Source organism: Helianthus annuus, chromosome 1, assembly GCF_002127325.2.
Source record: "Helianthus annuus cultivar XRQ/B chromosome 1, HanXRQr2.0-SUNRISE, whole genome shotgun sequence".
In the NCBI taxonomy this organism is placed as follows: Eukaryota; Viridiplantae; Streptophyta; class Magnoliopsida; order Asterales; family Asteraceae; genus Helianthus; species Helianthus annuus.
In genome coordinates this window covers 83,000,288-83,017,233 of record NC_035433.2, presented here as the reverse complement: position 1 = coordinate 83,017,233, position 16,946 = coordinate 83,000,288, and the positions used below count along the sequence as shown (strand labels likewise).

The window sequence follows — 16,946 nt, the reverse complement described above, 5'->3', positions numbered from 1 at the left end:
TATCTAACATTTGGTCACACATAGTTTGTTTTTCCATGACATTTGTTATGGTTCCACCACAAAAAACTCACGAAAGTGTGGCTAACTATTATGTATAGCCACATGAAACTTTATAATTTAAGTGTGGCTATTATCTTTTTGTCACACATGTTTATTGTGGCTTTATATGGCCATTTTCATATAATTAGACATTTTATTTTCAATATTTTTGTAAAATTAAAACAACAGTAACCATGAGAAAACCTAAAAACCAAATGATATTAACAATAATAAACCAAAATCCATACATAAGTTTTCAACTTAAATACTAATTAAAGACATACACTTCTAATCAAAACCTATCTACAAAAGTTGCAAAGGGAATGCCTCTACACATAAACTAAGAACTAATTCTAGGTTGTTGTCTTCAAATCCATATACTCATTGCTTTTAGACTTGAAAGTGCTGCAAATTTATATCCGGTTGTTTTGCCTTTGTGGAATGCTCCAAATTTTGATTGCAAAATCAATGTCTAGCCGCCCGGCATCAATGAGATCCGAGCTTCGTTTTGAACTGCTCCATCACAATAAAAGCATGCCCGTATTCGTATACATGCTCGCCTATCAGATGGAAAAATGTGTACGAATAACTCACAAGTTTTGCTTTCAATTCTTTCTTGCCTTTGCCTGATTGAAATGGTGAGCGCTCGCCTGTTGTGAAAGGTGAACTGAAATGTTAGTTTTATGAATCCAATTTGGAAAAAATTTTGCAATTTATATAATTGAAGTACAAATATTACCTGCCCTCGAAGAAGATGGAGGGGATAGAAATGTTGTCGAAGAACCAGCACGTAGAGCTGAATATAAAAGTAATAAAACAATTGTAAGCATGCCAAGAATCAGTGTACATGTGGTGACGGCTTTGTTATAACATTTTGGTATTAAGGGTATGTTAAGTATAAAAGAGCAAAATAAAGAAACAAATATTTGATTGGATAGGTCAATGAAGGTCCAACCCTAGTGGGCATAAACTAAATGTCTTCAATTTGGGGTATACAACAGCTGAATATTCAGATGAATTCACAAACTATAACTAAAGCATACCCGTTGTCCATTTCTAGGTTTGTCAATGAGTGGCATTCTATACCTGTATATTTAAGTTTATAAAAACAAAATTAAGCCAACCTTTCTAAAAAGCAGAGAGCTCTAGATTAGTTTACATACCTATGAAAAGATTTTGGCCACCGAATATTAGGTTTATCAACTTTTGGTAACTATTTGACTTCCGCCACAACTCAGAAAATTATTACCTTGAAACATCACTACCTTGAAAGGAACCCCCCCAAGTACCAAAAGCTACAAAAAAAAAAGATCAACATCAGAAACAATTTAAAGAATTAAAAATACACACCCATTAGATATAATAAATTACAGGAATAATACTAAACTAATCACATAATTTCAGGGAACGCAATTCCCCTTAATTGAATATGTAAATTGTGTATTATAGTGATATACGTCTATTGGAAATAGATAGTTGCGGTACAAACGGGACTCAATTACGAAGCCCTAGAGTGAAAAACTTGTTTACAATAAACGAAACTGATTCGAAATAGCGATTATGCCTTTAGCTAGAGTGTTTAATGCCTCAAGTGAAATCTGTTCAGGTTGTTCGCGTGACTGATTGGCACATCTTAAATTGGAACATCTTCCTTAGCGCCATAAACGCACGACCCTTCAATTGCAGCATTCAATCAAATATTAAAATTCACATTCAAAGGCCTGTAATTGATGAGGCCGATGAGGGGAAGTGGAAGAGGCGAGGGTTGTTTCTGGTCCACCCATGGCGTGTATCAAGGAATACCGCTTTAGGTCTGTCATCTAATCCACACTTATCGCCCATTTTACCATTACCCATTACTATGTTCCACATGATGAACGCTCCTAGTCAATCAACAACTTGATTTGTGATTCCTTTCTTTCTTACATCGAGCCTGCTTCGGATCAAACCACCTTCGTTATCTACACACACAACCCATGATGGGGTAAGTGCCATGTAATCATTGCTTCCAAAAGGCTTTCCCAAATCCACCTAGTTTAATATCCGAAAAACAAAATCAGATACATATAAAATACAAAGATTACCAATTTAAAAAACAAAATAGATGCATACGAAGGCATGGAACTTCTCATAGTGATACACAAATTACCTGACTATCCTCCTTATTCTTTAATTTTGCCCTGCTGGATTCAACATGTCATTAACCACCTAAAAATAAAACAGAAAAGTTAAGATTGAAAAAATAAAAAAAGACTAATGAATCTGAAATATATGACTAAGAGCGTGGTTTCAAAGGGTGTAAACAGTAGCAAATAGGCAAGTTACTTTCAACACTGAACGGACTAAAGAGAAAACAATACAAAGAATACCGAAGATGTAAGTTGATTCACGACATAAAAACCAAAGAAACTATGCAAAAAAATAAATATTAATTGATGATCAACATGTATATAGATAGTCACATAAAAAGCAAAGCCTGTACTGATTATGATTGAGACTGATCATTGGCCAATGAGAAGGATGAACTGGTTCAATGTTTGCTTCTGTTACAGGGGATTTATTTTGCTAAGATAGATGAGTGTGGAGGGGAGATGGGAATGAGTTCTTTACTACAAAGTCTTTAAGACTGTTGCTGGAAAATAATAGAATTCCTCTTATTGATCCTGTTTTTATTAGAACCACTGGATCCCTCTAAAGGTTAATACTTTTGGCTAGAGGGCCTAACGGGGAGACTGCCTACATCTGAAAACCTTCAGTGAAGGAGTATTCCTGTTACTTAGATCTTGTTTCCCCTTCGTGGAGATGCATCTGAAACCGTGGACCACTCTTCTAATTATCTAGTTCCAGCAAGAATCAACATTAAACTTAAAGACTTGAGAGCTCTGACATACATTCAAGTCTAGCTTGCAACCACAAACATCAATATACAAAAAAAAATAGTAAACATTCAAACTACAACACAAGATTTAAACACAAATCAATTAAATATCAAATAAGCTATGACCTTAGCAACATTAAAAGCTCTTGACATACATCCAACAGCCTTCTCCTGACCGTAGTTTCTAGAAACCCTCTGAATCGTCAATACAATATATATATATATATATAATATATATATATATATATATATTCAAGTTAACAATGTAGTTATACACACTACAATCGTTAATCAGGTTAACTAGGTTAACTGAAGTAATTCTCGAAAAACAACAAGACGCTAAAGCATAATTACCTTAAGATCATTACTCTCATGCTTGTAAGTTGATGTGTTTTGTTGCAGCGGCTATCGAATTAGAGTTGATGTGAAGGTTCTGGAGGCACTAATGGTGGTCCGGTGGCGATTTAGGGACTCCTTTGATTTTTCCTTTGCCGTATTAGGGACTTCGTTGTAGAATCTGACAAAGGTAGGAGAGGCGACGGAGGGGCAGGGGAACTGTAGTGGTCGAATAGTTGCAAACCATTGGTATGAAATTGGAAGCTAGGGTTTTGATTTGTTTGTCTTGAGTTTTGCTTCTATTTTTTAGAAATTTTTTGGGGGAGTTCAAATTGGGAGCCAGATTGGGTTGGGAGGGAAGTTTTTAGGGGTAAAAATTTTAGGATGAAATTTGTTTTCTAATTTCAAACTTTTAATATATAAAATTTAAACGGGTTGGGAGGGAAGTTTTTAGGGGTAAAAAATTTAGGAGGAAAACTATTTTGTAATTTATGAACTTTTAATATATAAAGTTATAAAAAGTGAACTGAAATTATACAATTTTTTTTAAATATATATATAACATGTTGACCATGTTGACCATTGAAAGTAAATTGCCCATTATGATTAGGGTGCAAACGAGTTGAGGGTTCGCGAGCTGCTCGAGATCAGCTTGAGAAAAAAGCTCAAAACGAGTTACACCTTATCGAGATCGAGCCAAGTTTGAGCCTAATGTCAAGCTCGTTTATTTATTGAGCCTAAGCTCGAGCTTAGCATGTGAAGCTCGTCAAGCCTTAATGTAATATTTAATAATATTTATCCCTTATTTAAAGTTTTCTAGTAAACGAGTCGAGCCAAACTTATTTAAACTTGCTTTCGAGCCAAGCCTGGACCTAAAACAAACTTGTTTAGTAAACGCGCCCGAGCTTCACTTATCGAGCTTGTAAGCCAAATTGAGTCGATTATTTTATACTATTCTTTATCTAGTATATTAATTATTAGATAATAAACGAGCCCGAGCTTCACTTATCGAGCTCGTAAGCCTAAACGAGTCTATTATTTTATACTATTCTTTATCTAGTATATTAATTATTAGATAATAAACGAGCCCAAGCTTCACTTATCGAGCTCGCAAGCCTACGAATCTATTATTTTATACTGTTCTTTATCTAATATATTAATTATTAGATAATAAACCAGCCGAGTCCATCGTGATCCATTAAGGCCCAATATGGTTTATTAAGACATCTATGATCTACCATTGTTCATTGTGATCCATTAAGGCCAAATATAGTCCATTAAGACATGTATGATCTACCATTGTCCATTATGATTGATTAAGGCCCAATATAGTTCATTAAGAAATGCAGGATCCACCATTGTCCATTGTGATTCATTAAGGCCCAATATGGTCCATTAAGACATGTATGATCTACCATTGTCTATCGTGATCCATTAAGGCCCATTATGGTTTATTAAGATATCTATGATCTACTATTTTCCATTATGATCTATTAAAACTCATTATGGTTCATTAAGACATCTATTATATGCCATTGTCCATTGTGATCCATTAAGGTCAAATATGGTCTATAAAGAAATGTATGATCTACCACTGTCCATTGTTTTCCATTAAGGCATAATATGGTCCATTAAGACATTTATGAACTACAATTATTCATTGTGATCCATTAAGGCCCAATATGATCCACTAAGACATAAATGATCTACTATTGTGTCATTTTGATCCATTAAGGCCCAATGTGGTCCATTAAGACGCATGTGATCTAGTATTGGCCATTGTGATCTATTAAGACATATAATCCACCTACTATTGCGCGTTGTGATCCATTAAGGCCCAATATGGTCCATTAAGGCCCAATATGGTCTATTAAGACATAAATGATCAACTATTGCCCGTTGTGATCCATTAAGGTTCAATATGCTCCATTAAGACATCTTATGCACATACTATTACCTGTTGTGATCAATTAAGGCCCAATATGGTTCACTAAGACATATATGACCTACTATTGTCCGTTATGATCCATTAAGACCCAACATGGTCCATTAATGCATTTGTGATCTATTAATGCCCAATATTGTCCATTAGGACTTATATGACATACTATTGCCCATTGTGATACATTAAGGCCCAATATGGCCAATTAAGACATATATGAATTTTATAGTAAGATTTTTTGTATATTTTTTTAAATAGTGTATTTTGGGAGATGCTTGAGACCAGCTCGAGAAAAAGCTCAAAACAAGCCGAGCCTTAACGAGCCCTAGTTGGTCATCATTGAGCTCAAAAACCATAATTGACCATCACTGGGCCTACATTATCATCATCGGGTCTATTTGACCACCATTGGGTTAATTGGCCATCACTAAGCCTCAACAACCCTAATTGACCTTCATTGAACCTAGTTGACCATTGTTGGGTCTAATTGATCGTCATTGGGCCTAATTGACAATCATTGAGCTCAACAAACCTAACTGACCTTCATTGGGCCTAATTGACCTTTTTGAACCCAGTTAACCATCATTGGGCCTAATGACTATCATTGGTTCTAATTGACCATCTTTGGACCTAATAGACATCATTAAGCCTCATTAACCCTAATTAGTTTTCATTAATTCTAGTTAACCATTATTCAGCCTTATTAACCCTAATTGACCTTCACTGGGCCTAATTGATCATCATTAAGCCTCATCAACCAAAATTGACATTCATTGAGCCTAGTTGGCCATCAACCAATCTAAACTATTTTTTTAACAATTAAATATGATTTATGGTTTTAGTTTATTGAGTTTGTCAATAAATAACAAAAAAGATATTTGATTTTAAATGACTTCATAATATATAAGTTATTAAAAATCATATTATTTACGTTTGTCAAACATATTAATTAAAATGCATAAATGCATGATTGAGGAGTTGTATTAGAAGATTAAAAAAAACAATTTTTAGTAAAATTTACATTAGAATGTTCATAGAAAAAAACCAAACAATACTGTGCTTTTATATATTTTTTAAACATGAAGATTATAAGTTATTAGACAAAATCTATAGTTAATTCAAAGACCAGCTCCACCGGTCCCGACTGTCCGAAATGCTAACCGGACCATTTGTAGACAACAGGGATCTGAGGCAGGCCAGCTCAGCAGCCTCCTCTGCTGACAGAGTGTTTCTTTTCCAAACCCATCCCCAACGCGAGCCGTTTTCACCCAAAACCCACCTGTATGAAACCTTGCACCCTTTATGTACTTCTAAGGCAAATGCTTCCGGTACTTTTTCGGTCGGCAATTTCAAACGAGTCATCCGGGATTCTAATCTTACGCAGCCATACTCCACTTTTTTATGGAATAAATGGGTTCCTACCAAAGTGAGTATAGTCGCGTGGCGAGCGGAAAAAGAACGGCTCCCGACTCGAGAAGCGTTGTTTCGAAGAAACATCAAAGTTAGCTCAAATATATGTTGTTTTTGCGGTGATTTCCCTGAAACTAGTGAACATATCTTCACTTCTTGCAGTTTTGCTCAGTACTTTTGGCAAATAATTCTGCAGTGGTTCAAGTTCCCTTATGTGTTCATTTTTTATTTCAAGGATTTACTTGGTCTGCATACTTATGTCCATGGGTCCAATAAGAGGAAAAAAGCACTTTATGCTATTGTCTTAACTGGTATATACAGGCTGTGGTGCATGAGAAATGAAGTCATATTTTGCAACAAAGTGGCTTCTGTGGCTAAAGTGGTAGAGGAGACCAAGACACTTAGTTTTTTATGGGTAAAAAACAGGTCTAAGGAGGTATCTTTGACCTTTGAGAACTGGAGGCGTTTCGAAGTTTTTTGATAATTATGTTTTGTTTTTTGGGGTCTGTTTGTCGTTGTCGAGGTGTTGCTGGTGTCGAGGTTTAGCTGCTGGCTAGACGCTCTTTTGTAATGATCATTTTTCTAATAAAATTTCCTCTTTTGTTGGCCGTTCAAAAAAAAAAAATCTATAGTTAATTCAGACAATACCATATTAAGTTCATAATTGAACAAGTTTTGACTTCATAATTCAAAGAAGTCAACATCACAGGTCAAGTATTTGAGTCAAACAAGCTCTTTTTTTATATACATAGTCTCTCTTAAAATTTTGAAACGCCGTGGGTTTGCATGAACCCGTACCAATCAATGTAAGTCCACCCTTGGTTTTGACCATATTTAAAATTTTTAAGTTATGATAAGAATAGTTATTCTTTTAAGAGTTAAATGCCATCATTTGTAGTGCAAATTTAACGAACATCATTTGTTATCCAAACTAAATATTTTGCAGGACCTTGATTTTTTACAATTGCACATCACCAGCTGCTACCATTTCCAACAACACCATTATCAGTTTAGAGAATTCCTATTAATTTTAAACCTGAACATCAATAATTTTTTTAATCCTAAAAACATCATGCATTAACCCAGAAATGTTCTAACTGAGTGATGACGGGTTGAACCTAACACGAACCTAAAATTTTTACACAAACATAAAATCATTACAATACACCAGTCACATGTATGAAGGAGTCTATGAACTTCATTTTGCATGTAAGAAGAGTTAACATCTTCAAACACACTAAATAATTGACTAGCATTCCATGGTATACAATGTCTTAAAGCATCACCAATGTAATTCATTATCGCAAAAGAGGGCCCAGTCACAATAAAAGAGTTAAATGTGTTACCCAATCATGAAAACCTTTAAAAAGCATTACCGGCTGCCATGAAAAACCCACATGACCATCACGGAAAACGTTAGATACTTTGAGAATATGCCAGGAAAACAGATTATATGCAGGGTGTACAAACACTTAATGCGTAGAAGTGTTGCAAATTAGTATTATATAAATAAATGTCTTATTTGACTTTAAAAAGTCAAACAATGTTGTATAAACCGTTGTAGCTGCTTCGTTCGGGCCTTCATGTTGTCATGGTGTAGATTAGTTTTCTGATCATAGATCCAGGATTCTTTTTAAAAATAGCATAGTTAAGATCAATTTGATCAGGATCACTAACGTAAGCAAGAAAAGGGTAACATTTATATAAAATGGTGATTTATTTGGGATAAAAATTCGAGCAACAGTTTCATGTAGGGCATAAGCGATTCCTTAAATGCGCCAGCAGACGGTGGGTAAGAAGCAGCAAATACTGCAGCCGAGTGTGGGCTCGAGACTTGAACTTTATCACCTAGCTAACTGGAGCCGGTCAAGCGCGTTATAAACATTTTTCACGGCGGGATGCAACACCTCCCAAAGTTCTTGATAGCTGCCAGCCTGCCACCTAATAGTACACATTAGATGATTTGAACATGTAATGCGTTAACGCGCTCCAATGCATAATTGAATCGGACATGAGTCGGGTCACCCGCGGCAACGCGCGGACATTCTTAGTAAAATAGAACAAACACAAAGTAGTCTTACAGCATGTAGGCTATGGTTCACATCAAGGAGCATTCATGAAACTAAGAAAGTTCATGAATCATTATTTTTGGATCAAATAACAAAAAAGAAGAGTCTGTTGAAACGATTCAACCACATAAAAAGTCATTTGCAGTCTCCTGGGTAAGTATAATATCCATTGTCAAGTAAGCAATTAACAAAACCAGATACCTCCAACATAATTGTGAAGAAAATACAAAGATGAAGCACAAAGGATCCAAAAACCGTATACCTTGATTTGGCTGAGGATTTCAACATGTTTGAATTCCCCCGATACAAAACCCTAGATCGAAGTTTAATTCTGAAAGCTAAGAATTTATTTGCTTTAATTAAGAGATCCCATATTCAACAACCTGATAATTCAATATGTTTGAATTCCTCCAATACGAAACCCGAGACCGGAGTTCAATCAAAGCATACGATATGAACTGAAAGATGAATAAGAAACCAGGGTTTACCTTTTCCGGTCACAATATGAGGCGGGATCACCGGAAATTCCAATCCCTGTAGCCTGCAATTAGAACCAAATCTCAAATTTGCTTCACTCGAACTCAACTCTGCAGATCTAAAACTCTTATAATTGAACAATTCGGAAACCTAACTCATCTCTGGTACGGAGGGAACACAATATAATACATACACGTTTGAGAAACTAACGCTAATCACATAGATAAAAGCGATTCACATAATCGATCTTCTCGAATTGGAACCAGGAGGAACAGATATGGTAAGAGTTGGTAATAGTTACTAGATGATAAGTGTGGCTATTGTATGGTATTTGGTCACACAGTTTTTTTATTTATGGCTATTCCTATGGCTATTCCTATCATTCAGTCACACAAAACAAAAATAAAGTGCCAATGGTGAGGCTAATTGTTACGTAAAGTTGTATTAAAATTTTTGCAACCGTAAATATAAATATAAATATGAATATTGACTAATCTTTGGTCACATATATTCTTCATGACATTTGCTATCATTTTGTTACGCAAAAATATACTAAGTAACGATGGTGTGACGAATACTTATGTAAAGCCACACAAATCTTGTAATTTAAAGTATGACTATTGCCTAACCTCCTGTCACACAAAATAGTATATGTGGCCATACGTATTACCTTTTAGTCACACCATCACACACATATTGTGACCGAAGATCATATTTGGCATCACTTTTTTCAGTATGGCTACTAAATGTCTTAGTTTTTCCCAAATGTATGCTTTTAGCCACATCATTAAAAAATACCATGGCCGTAGATCACGTGTGGCCGCACATTTCCAGTATGACTAATAAATGTCACAGTTTTTTCTTAAAATGTGGCTGACGGTTTCAAAAACATGTGTTTATGGTCACATAAAACAATTACCGTGGTCGTGGATCACATTTGGCCACCCTTTTTTAAGTGTGACTAATAAATGTCACAACTTTTTCTTAAAGTGTGGCTAAAAGTTTGAGTTGTTATATAATGGCCACATGAATACGTAAAATGTATGGCGGTAAGTGGGCTGAAAGTTTTTCAAATGTTAAAAATGACCTTTGGCCACACATTTAATAAAAAGTGTGGCCGGACGGTTTTGAGAAAAGTGTGGCCGTAGGCCATTTTTGACGTAGTGTGTGCAGCACCAGTTTCCAACACTTTTCTGTTGACTAGTTAACCAACCGGTAGCGTTTTGTTACGCCTCATGCAACCCTGTTAACTGCTTTGTTCCTCATAAAAAGAACAAATATATTGTTGACTTTTTGGGAGTCAAACAGAGTGACAAATTCAACTTTTAAAAACTTAAAAGTCTCGATAACAACACTTTCTTAAACCTTCATCAGCAATTAATTCATCATCTCTCTTTTCTTGTCCAACATTTCTTTTTACCTTTATAAATAAACACAAATCTTATCAATCGTCTCTTCATATAATATGACTGAAATAAATAACTAAATAATAAAAATGTTTTCTTAATAATTTATATAGAATCTTTAGTTGGATTAAAAGCGAATAGTAATCGATCATACCCGAAGATCCTCTTTATCAGTGTAATATCATGTTAAACGGTGCAAGTTTTAATGAAATCTCAAATTTCTCATAGGCTAACTCAAAACTAAAACTAAAATTAGAATTGTAATGGGATAAGGATAGAATGTTGTTCTTACTTTATAAACTGGTATGCAAAAGAAACTCGTTGCCTCTTTTCTAGAGCTGGAAAAGGCATACCATCGCCGGAGTAATTAACGATTCCACTTCAAGAACCGTTTAAATTCACCATAGGTTACAACCTCTAGAATAGCGAGAATCGAGTATCAGTCAACTGGTTTGGGTTGTAAATCCGGACAAACAGGTTGGAATATGTTAGATCTTACCGATTGCTGCATTTGTAGTACTGAATTGATGCATTATCTACATTTATCCTGTAAGAGCTTCCTTCTGAATATTTTCTCTTTGAACGGGATGTTATTGTCTTTTTTTATCAACAAATGAAACAAACGTCTGAACGGGTCCTAATCGGATGCCTCTCCTGCTCGAGTCAGAAAACTATCAAAGCTAGGCTCGGTTTGAGCTGATGAAAAAGCTTAAAATAACCAAATCAAATTGAAACCAAAACCTTTTAAGAAAAAATAAAGTCCGACAAACACTTGCGTCAATTGTCTCACCTTTTTTTCTTTCTTAATAAATGTTGTAAGAACATCTGAAGTAACATCGTCTATAACAACAAACTCCGGATCACCTGCAGATAAACAATTGACCCAACTGTTTATGGCCTGAATCAACTTATGATCCAAGTGTTAACCACCTGCATGTATACTGAAGATCACCTGCAGATAAACAATTAATCCAACTGTTATTATTACCAGTTCAAGCACAAAGTATGTTCCTTCGTTCACCTTGAGGCTCGTGATCCTGAACTTCACCTTGTTCCTTTGATCCAACTATTTATGGCCTGAATCAAGCGTGATCGTCTCACAAACAATTATTTGGTACAATCCTCAACCATGCATATATATTATAATCATTTCGGTTTTGTTCAGCCCAAACCGAAGAAGCCGAACATATACACATAAGACCAGTTAACAATTTGTAGAGTGGGTCAACATGTTCCAAAACAACAAAGTGCTGAAGTTCCACAACATTGAATAACTAAAATAATATCATCATGAAATTAACAAAACCAGAGACAGAAATGTGACCAAATTTGGTATGGAGTGAGTTTAAGTCCCACGGACGATAGGAACAAAAAGAAACTTTACCGTTAAAAAATATATATAATAATTATATTGTTGCTACTAGGTAATAATTATACTAACAGAGTTAGTGTTAGACCAGAGGGTTTGGGGAGGCTCATCCTCATGAGGATGGGCCGCCACGTAGGCGCCACATCACCATCCCATGGAGGATGGGCCTCCTTGCATTTTGAGGGGGGTGGAGGATGGGGTTACCCTAAATTATTTTTTATTGTTTAATTTATTTTATCTGTTTAACTTTTATTGTTTAATTTTTATTGTTTAACTTTTTTATTTTTTTAACTTTATAAAAACAATTCAAAATTTAAATAAAAATAAGACATAAAAGAAGATAATAAAATCCATTACATAACATAAAAAAAATTACATAACCTAAAAAAAATTACACTACCTAAAATTTATAAAAAAAATTACATAACCTAAAAATAAAAATTACACTACTCGTCTTCGTCTTCGTCACCGTCCCCGCCGTTTACGTTGTTCCATATATGTTCTACCAAATCCTGTTGAAGGTTTGCATGCGTGAAGTCGTTGGTTAGGAGAACGAGTTTAAATCTTGTTGTGCCGGATCTACCGGGACAGTATTCCCGATAGATGCATTTTCATCATACTCACAAATCGCCCGACCTCCGTCTTCAATAATCATGTTATGGAGCAAAATGCAAGCGTACATACAAAGGCGCAACCTCTTCGGTGTGAACGCACGTGCCGGTTGTTCAAGGATGGCCCATTTTTTTTTGTAAAACACCAAAAGCACGTTCGATGTCTTTTCTTGCAGCTTCTTGATGCTTGGCGAATTTTTTCCTTTTTTCGTCTATACTCAACCCCATAAACTGTAAAACGGGTGTCCGGACCGGTTCCATTAACGACATCGCTAAAGATCGCCGATTGGTATAGCACGTTGAGGTCGTTGAGTGAACCAGGGAGACCAAAGAAAGAATGCCAGATCCACAAATCTTGTGACGCCACGACCTCAAGTATTAAGTTTGAATGGCCGTGATCACCTCGCGTATATTGGCCTCGCCACGCATTCGGGCCGTTCTGCCATGCCCAATGCATACAATCAATGCTACCGAGCATTCCCGAAAACCCGTGCCGTGCTTTATGAGCTTGGTACAACTGTTGAACATCATACGCGTTTTGTTTCCGCAAATATTTTTTGCCATACAGTTTCACAACATTATGGGAAAACCGATACAAACATTCCCGCGTAGTTCTTGCTGACATCTGTAAGTACTCGTCCAAAGCGTCGGCCACTGTCCCGTATGCCAGTTGGCGAATGGCCGCAGTACACTTTTGTAACGTGGTGAACCCTTCATAATTTCGAGCATCGGGTCGTTGCGTGAAAAACGGGTCTAGCCCCGCCAAATCATCAGCAATCCGTGTGAATAACCGGCGACTCATTCGGAACCTGCGTTTGAAAACCTCGGCATTGTAAGGGGTGCATCCGAAAAATAATCGTTCACCAATTTCTCGTGCGCTCCTGTCGTAAAAAATATATAAATACGAGGAAATAATAAGGATAATAAAATTTATTAATGATAAACCTTGGCGGTCTCTGTTAATCCGTATTCGTCTGGTAATAACGCTTTCAGACGAGACGTTTTCCTCTTCCTCCTCAATAAGAATCTGCGCCGCCCTTAGCACAACGTTTGCGAAAAACATCTCCTCTTCCTCCTCCAAAGACGAGGACCACCAAGAATTAGATGACATTGTGGATGAGAAGATAATTTTTTTTATAAAAGTGGGGAGAAAATGGTATAAAAAAGAGAGTGTTTTGGGTTGAAAGCGGGGAGAAAATGATGAAAATGGTATAAAATAAGTGTGTTTTATAGAAAAGTGGGATTTTTTTTATTGAACTAGCCTTTACCAACGGCTATATATTTTAAATTTAGGCCCGTCCTCTCCGTCTTGTGGGAGCCGAATCTGCCGAGCCGAGCCTGGGGGAACGGTGTGGGGGACCGTCGCCGGGGCAAGCCGGGCCTCAGCCGGCCTCCATACCCTCTAGTCTTATAGATTGGGGTGTAAAAAACAATACTTTACCAATCAAGCCAGTACCTATTTTTGATGTTGACATGAATTTTTGGTTTCTGAAGTTGAGTTTGTGATGCGCGGAAACATGATCAATTGATACTTGAGGCTTTAGCTTCAAACATCCAAGTAGATTCATACTATGTCTATGAAAAGAAAAAGATACATTATCACTTTTAATAGTACTTAAGTCATCATTTATTGTCTGAAAAAAATACATTATCACTTTTAAAAGCACTTAATTCATAAGCGATCTTTTCTGAAAAAAATGTTAATGAGTAATGACTTCTCAATTCTTACTAGACATTGTGACAAATTTTAAGTTTAAAAAAACGTTGATAGTTTATTATATTTGCAATCAAGCTAACTGCAAACTAAATTTCAAAACACTTGGAAACTAGAATACAGTGCATTTTTTTGAAAACTAAAATATCAGAAGATGGTATCAGCTGTTAGTTTGGTACTTGTGTTTGTAAACAAAAACCTCGACTTGAATGAGAACCCCGTTTGTATAAGCATTGATCCCTTTAAGTCAACTTAGTCAACAGGCAGCGTAAGCGGGTGCAAAAGTGGCGGTCTTTTTCAAATTGATCAAGACTCTATACACCGAATAAAATAATACCTAATGGTTCTCGAGCGGCTTATTTGTAACACAATGTTTGTACTATTAAATCAATATTTTTGCGGTTTGTACATTATCACAATGTTACAACCCGTTTTTGAATCCTGCTACAACGCGTGGTAAACCCACCAGGGCACCAGTAATTTCTAATTTCAACCAAAAATGAAAATTCTTTGAAAATTGTAACAGTTTCTTACGTTTATGTTTATCGTTTTACTTCTTATCTTAATAGTTTATTACTTTTAATTAAATTAGAAGAACTTTTCATTGAAAGTGCTAAAACCTTAAAAGAGAGTCCTGTATAATTAAATTACAAGTATTTTATGAGTAACTAGATAAAGTTAGAAAATTACTATTTCAAGTTAGGTTAGATGGCGTTGAAAAGAAAAACTATTCAAAGTTAGATCTCAACAATATGAATCCAAGATGAAGTGATGACCCGCAGCCCAAATGTCTCATCAGCTCTGTAAAATCATTACCTGTTATTCTAGCTAGGTAGGAAGCTTATTATTATTATTTTTTTAACGCCAATAAAATTAATTATGAGCATTTTCAGGACATCTACTGGATTAAACGGAGCACTCCGAAAGTAACTCGAGTCCACCACTAATTCTAGGGAAAATCTGGTAACCCACCCGTCCGTAGGCACGACAGTGAAATTACCGTTAAACCCTTTTGTCTTAAAGATCGAACCCAAGTTTCCCTGGGTCTCCTATAATTGTCCACTAATACCTCACAACTTTTTATTTTTATTTAGAAACATTGGATATTAATAATTTTAACTATTCGTCGTTGATCGCCAACAATCCTAATTTAAAAAATAACCACTAGCAGTCTCATCTATTAAAATATACTTTGACTAACAGCTTCCTAATGTCGTTATGTCGTTACTCTTCGGCCTCTAAGGTGTTTTAAATATTTTTAACAGCCTGAAATGTAAAGGTATACATTACAAGAAAATCAACAAAAAATAAAGTAAGTTTATAACTATAATATCATAAAATAAACTCACAATTAGATTTTAACAACACAAAATAGGATATTTTTTGTAGGGAAAATAGCGAAAATGGCCATGTTTTGGTCAACTTTTCCAAACTAGCCAAGTAAAACGTCTTCGGGAGACGTGACAAACATGTTCAAACGTCTTGGCGGCTGTCCAACCAAAACATGCCACGTGTCCGAAACAGATCAGACGTCTTAACGTCTTGGCTGAGACGTTTCAGACGGCTGCTTGAGACGTTTTAAAAGTTGAGCCGATAAGCTGATACTTTTGCATGGCTTGAGACGTTTGAAGCCGGCTTGAGACGCCTCAACACGGCTTGAGACGTCTGAAATTATCACGTTTTTTAAAAAATTTTAAGACGTTTCCTTCAAACCACGAGACGTTTGAGACGTTTCACGGTCTCCAAAGTTCCTTTTAAGTCGTTTCATAAAGTGTTTGAATTTAGATGTTTTAAATAATATAATTTAATATAAGGTAACGAGTATATAAATACAATATAAGTTCAAGTTATATCAACTCCGAGATAGAGGATAAACTGGTTAAGACGTTTGGGTTATACACGAGTGGTGTGGGTTCGAATCTTACTAAGGGCCGGTTCTTTAAAGAAGACCCCCTTTTTTTCATATTTTTAAGTTTTTCAATTTAGATGTTTGTTTTAAATAATATAGTTTAATATAACGAGTATATAAATACAATATGACTTCAAGTTATATCAGCTCCGGACGGAGGATAAACTGGTTAAGACGTTTGGGTTACACACGAGTAGTGCGGGTTCGAATCTCACTAAGGGCCGGTTCTTTAACGAAGACCCCCTTTTTCATGTTTTTAAGTTTTTCAATTTAGATGTTTTGTTTTTTTTTTAATGTACTGTTTTTTTATATTTTCTTTTTTTTTAATGTAATTTAATGTATTTTATTTTTTAATTGTTTACGGGTTTAATTATCACGTTTTTTAAAAAAGTTTAAGATGTTTGAGACGTTTCCCATTTTCCAAAGCTGTTTTTAAGACGTTTGAGACGTTTCCCGTTTTCCAAAACACTTTTTAAGACGTTTGAGACGTTTCCCATTTTCCAAAGCTCTTTTTAAGACGTTTGCCGGTTTTCAAAGTTATTTTTAAGACGTTTGAAACCTCTTTTTAAGTCGTTCACAATTTTCGACCCTGTTATATACAACGTTTTCTTCTTTACCATATCTTCTACCCCATTGGTGTTCACAGCTTCAAAAAATGGGCAGACCCCCTGATTCAACAAACGGTTCTAACAAGTCATCTACAACGGGTCTAAGAAGTCATCTACAACGGACACAGATCTTCTCCCTTTTAACGGGATGAGATCGGATATCCCCTTCCAAGTGCTC

The 16,946-nt window shown here is 35.6% G+C and overlaps 1 protein-coding gene and 1 long non-coding RNA gene across 3 annotated transcripts; both read right to left on the bottom strand.

Annotated features, from left to right (window-relative positions):
• Positions 1–234: 234 nt before the first annotated feature.
• LOC110915438 lies at positions 235–3,612 on the bottom strand. 2 transcript variants are annotated; one of them, XR_002578991.1, is made up of 7 exons: positions 3,272–3,612; positions 2,189–2,247; positions 1,893–2,070; positions 1,203–1,334; positions 1,083–1,125; positions 779–835; positions 235–689 (listed from the first exon to the last, which is right to left on the bottom strand). It is a non-coding gene; the product is annotated as an uncharacterized LOC110915438 (long non-coding RNA). The 2 variants fall into 2 exon arrangements; XR_002578990.1 differs by having other exon boundaries at positions 1,203–2,070.
• A 7,608-nt stretch (positions 3,613–11,220) lies between these two features.
• LOC118490537 lies at positions 11,221–13,339 on the bottom strand. Its single transcript, XM_035988229.1, has 3 exons — positions 12,997–13,339; positions 11,348–11,421; positions 11,221–11,253 (listed from the first exon to the last, which is right to left on the bottom strand). The coding sequence occupies exons 1-3, from the start codon at positions 13,337–13,339 to the stop codon at positions 11,221–11,223; spliced, it is 450 nt and encodes a 149-aa protein (XP_035844122.1).
• Between the last annotated feature and the right edge of the window lie 3,607 nt (positions 13,340–16,946).

What these genes read in the sequence shown, in the direction of transcription:
- LOC118490537 (XM_035988229.1), bottom strand. Translation starts at nt 13,339, where the DNA reads ATGAGTCGCCGGTTATTCACACGGATTGCTGATGATTTGGCGGGGCTA. An exon ending in AATGCTCGGTAGCATTGATT is followed by an intron (nt 11,422 to 12,996) that starts GTATGCATTGGG and finishes GTTTATCTGCAG; the next exon opens with GTGATCCGGAGTTTGTTGTT. An exon ending in TTATTAAGAAAGAAAAAAAG is followed by an intron (nt 11,254 to 11,347) that starts GTGAGACAATTG and finishes CTTTTTCATCAG; the next exon opens with CTCAAACCGAGCCTAGCTTT.